The sequence below is a fragment of the Trypanosoma rangeli genome, assembly GCF_003719475.1.
Source record: "Trypanosoma rangeli strain AM80 chromosome Unknown Tra_15.4_contig_00945, whole genome shotgun sequence".
Taxonomy (NCBI): Eukaryota; Euglenozoa; class Kinetoplastea; order Trypanosomatida; family Trypanosomatidae; genus Trypanosoma; species Trypanosoma rangeli.
The window spans coordinates 1-2,472 of record NW_021706698.1 but is presented as its reverse complement, the minus strand read 5'-3'; the positions used below and the strand labels follow the sequence as shown (position 1 = coordinate 2,472).

The 2,472-nt window shown below is 48.7% G+C and overlaps 1 protein-coding gene across 1 annotated transcript, besides 5 other annotated features; it reads right to left on the bottom strand.

Moving 5' to 3' along the window:
• Window positions 1–307: 307 nt before the first annotated feature.
• Window positions 308–325: a microsatellite.
• An 83-nt stretch (window positions 326–408) lies between these two features.
• Window positions 409–439: a microsatellite.
• An 86-nt stretch (window positions 440–525) lies between these two features.
• Window positions 526–554: a microsatellite.
• Window positions 555–557: 3 nt separating this feature from the next.
• On the bottom strand, window positions 558–2,141 carry TraAM80_10404 (putative PAS-domain containing phosphoglycerate kinase; the record flags this gene model as incomplete). The annotated part of the gene is made up of 1 exon (XM_029387025.1): window positions 558–2,141. One exon carries the CDS (start codon window positions 2,139–2,141, stop codon window positions 558–560), a length of 1,584 nt encoding a protein of 527 aa, XP_029233120.1.
• A 91-nt stretch (window positions 2,142–2,232) lies between these two features.
• Window positions 2,233–2,271: a microsatellite.
• Window positions 2,272–2,418: 147 nt separating this feature from the next.
• Window positions 2,419–2,472: a microsatellite.

The window sequence follows — 2,472 nt, the reverse complement described above, 5'->3', positions numbered from 1 at the left end:
AAAAAAAAAAAAAGTGGGATGGGGAATAGAAGGCGGAAGTAACAGTGAGGCTGTGGTGAAATTAGCAGATTGTCCAACGGCAATATGCCCAGTGATCTCTCGCGCGTGTGGGCGAGGAGAGAGCAAATAACCAAGGAAACCACACGCAACACCGACAAATAATAACAATAATAATCGAATCATCAAAAGAGGCAGGAGTCCGTACTGTCCAATCAACAGAAGAAAATATCGGTAAGGGCCTGGCATTGATAAATCCCTTTTCACACGTTGTCCCCTGTACCGACGTCCTTAGATCCCGCAGCCCACCATATATATATATATATATGTTGTTTGCGTGGTTGTTTCGTCCTTTCTTTCATTTCCTCTTTAGCCCTTGTTAACCCGGCCCCAACCCCACCCCACACATCCTAAAAAAAAAAAAATAATAATAATAATAATAGAATGATCTCCTTCCCCTCCCCAGAAACCATCCTCCAATTTCTACTATGCTATCCCTTTAGTGTCGTCGTGGGATACGCTCCTCTCCAAACACACCCACACACTCCACGCACACAGTATTACAACTTGGGTTCGGCCTGTGCCGTGAGACATACGAGACCTGGAAGGGCTTTCCCCTCAAGCAGCTCCAGAAAAGCTCCACCCCCCGTACTGGTGTGCGTGATGCTGCTCCTGTAACGCGTCGTGGCCGCCGCTGTCTCACCCCCACCCACGATGGAAACCAGTCGCTTATTACGTTTGATTGCCTCTGCCAACGAAATTGTGCCTGTAGCAAAGTTTGGAAACTCAAAGACGCCAACAGGTCCATTCCAAAGAAGCGTTCGGGCCTTGGCCACAGCCTTGGAACAAATTTCATTCGTCTTTGGGCCAAAATCCAAAGCCATGTAACCGTTTGGTATATCTGCCCCGGTCGTAGTAAAAGGATCTTCGTTGCTGAACGTCTTGGCACATTTATGATCTACGGGAAGAATAATTTGTACCTTCTTTGCTCGTGCACGATCCAGTAACTCACGTGCGACAGCGTGGAGATCCAAATCCCGTCCACGTTCCCGCATGCTGCGTTCCACCTTGGAGTTACCACATGAATGCCCCTGTGCCTCAAGAAACGTGTACGCCATGGCGCCGCCGATGATAATTATTTGGGCAAAATTCATGATGCTCGAGAGCACAATAATCTTGTCGGATACTTTTGCCCCACCCACGATGCAAAGCACTGGAAGTGTGGGTCTGTGCATCACCATGCTGATAGCCTTAATCTCACGGTTAATCAAGTAGCCCGTCACGCCAGCCCCTAAAACACGGGGAAGACCCGTCATGCTTGCGGCCATTCGATGGACCGTACCAAACGCATCACAAACGTAGATGTCGCTAAAGGCGGCCAACTGCAGTGCCATACGATTCCGCGCCGAAGTTCGCGTTGCGTCCTCGCCTGGAAAGAAACGAAGATTCTCCAAAAGCATGACCTCGCCATTTTCCATGTTCTTCACCATGTTGGGTGCCTCCTCCAGTGTGGAGCAAAAAAGAACCTTTTTGCCTAGCACCTCCTCAAAACGGGGCAAGACGCGCTTTAGTGAAAGGCGAGCGTCCGGCTTCTTAGGCCGTCCAAGGTGAGAGGCAACAATAACACGGCCACCGTCACGGACAATTTTCAAAATTGTCGGGACGGCGGCACGAACGCGGCTGTCATCCCGTATATTTCCTGTTGCCTTGTCAAACGGCACGTTAAAGTCCACGCGTACAAAAACGCGGCGGGAGCGAAAATCCAAGTCGTCCACAGAAAGCTTTGGGGTGAGGGCGGCACGAAGGTTCATGTGCACCGCAAAATCAAACACGCGGGGAAGAATGATGGGCAGGATGGTCCACCCCACCATACTGGCCTGCGGATCCCGCGTCGCCTGGATGACAACAGGAATGTCGACGGAGTCTTTTAGCCTGGCCACAAGCGTCACCGTGCCATCTTCCACATCAAGAGGGTATTTGGGAATGAGGAAGGTAATGCTTTTGCCTTGTACCTCGCCAACGCTCCTGCCAAAAAACTCACACGCAGGACGATTCATATCGGTGATGACCATATCGTTGTCGCCAATGACAACGATGTCGCGAAGCGACTTGAATATCATGTCAATCTTTGAGTGGTGGAGCATAGCAAAACCGTCTCAGTGAAGTGAGGACACAACAAAACGAACTAAGAGAGAAAAGTACTACTACTTTTGCCTGACAAATTGATGCTTTCACAATAAATTTAATAAATAGCAAATAAAAATAAAATAAAAAAGGGGGACTTAACCTTCAGCGTTCTGAAGGGAACTCAAAGACGAGGAGGAGGCGGCAGCATTGCAAAGAGGCGCAGCCTCGTTTTCACTCAACATCACAGGCACAACACAACACGCATGCCTCTCCATCCGCATATACCAGTGGAACTATAAATACAAATAAATATATGTATATACATTTATATATACATGCACATACATA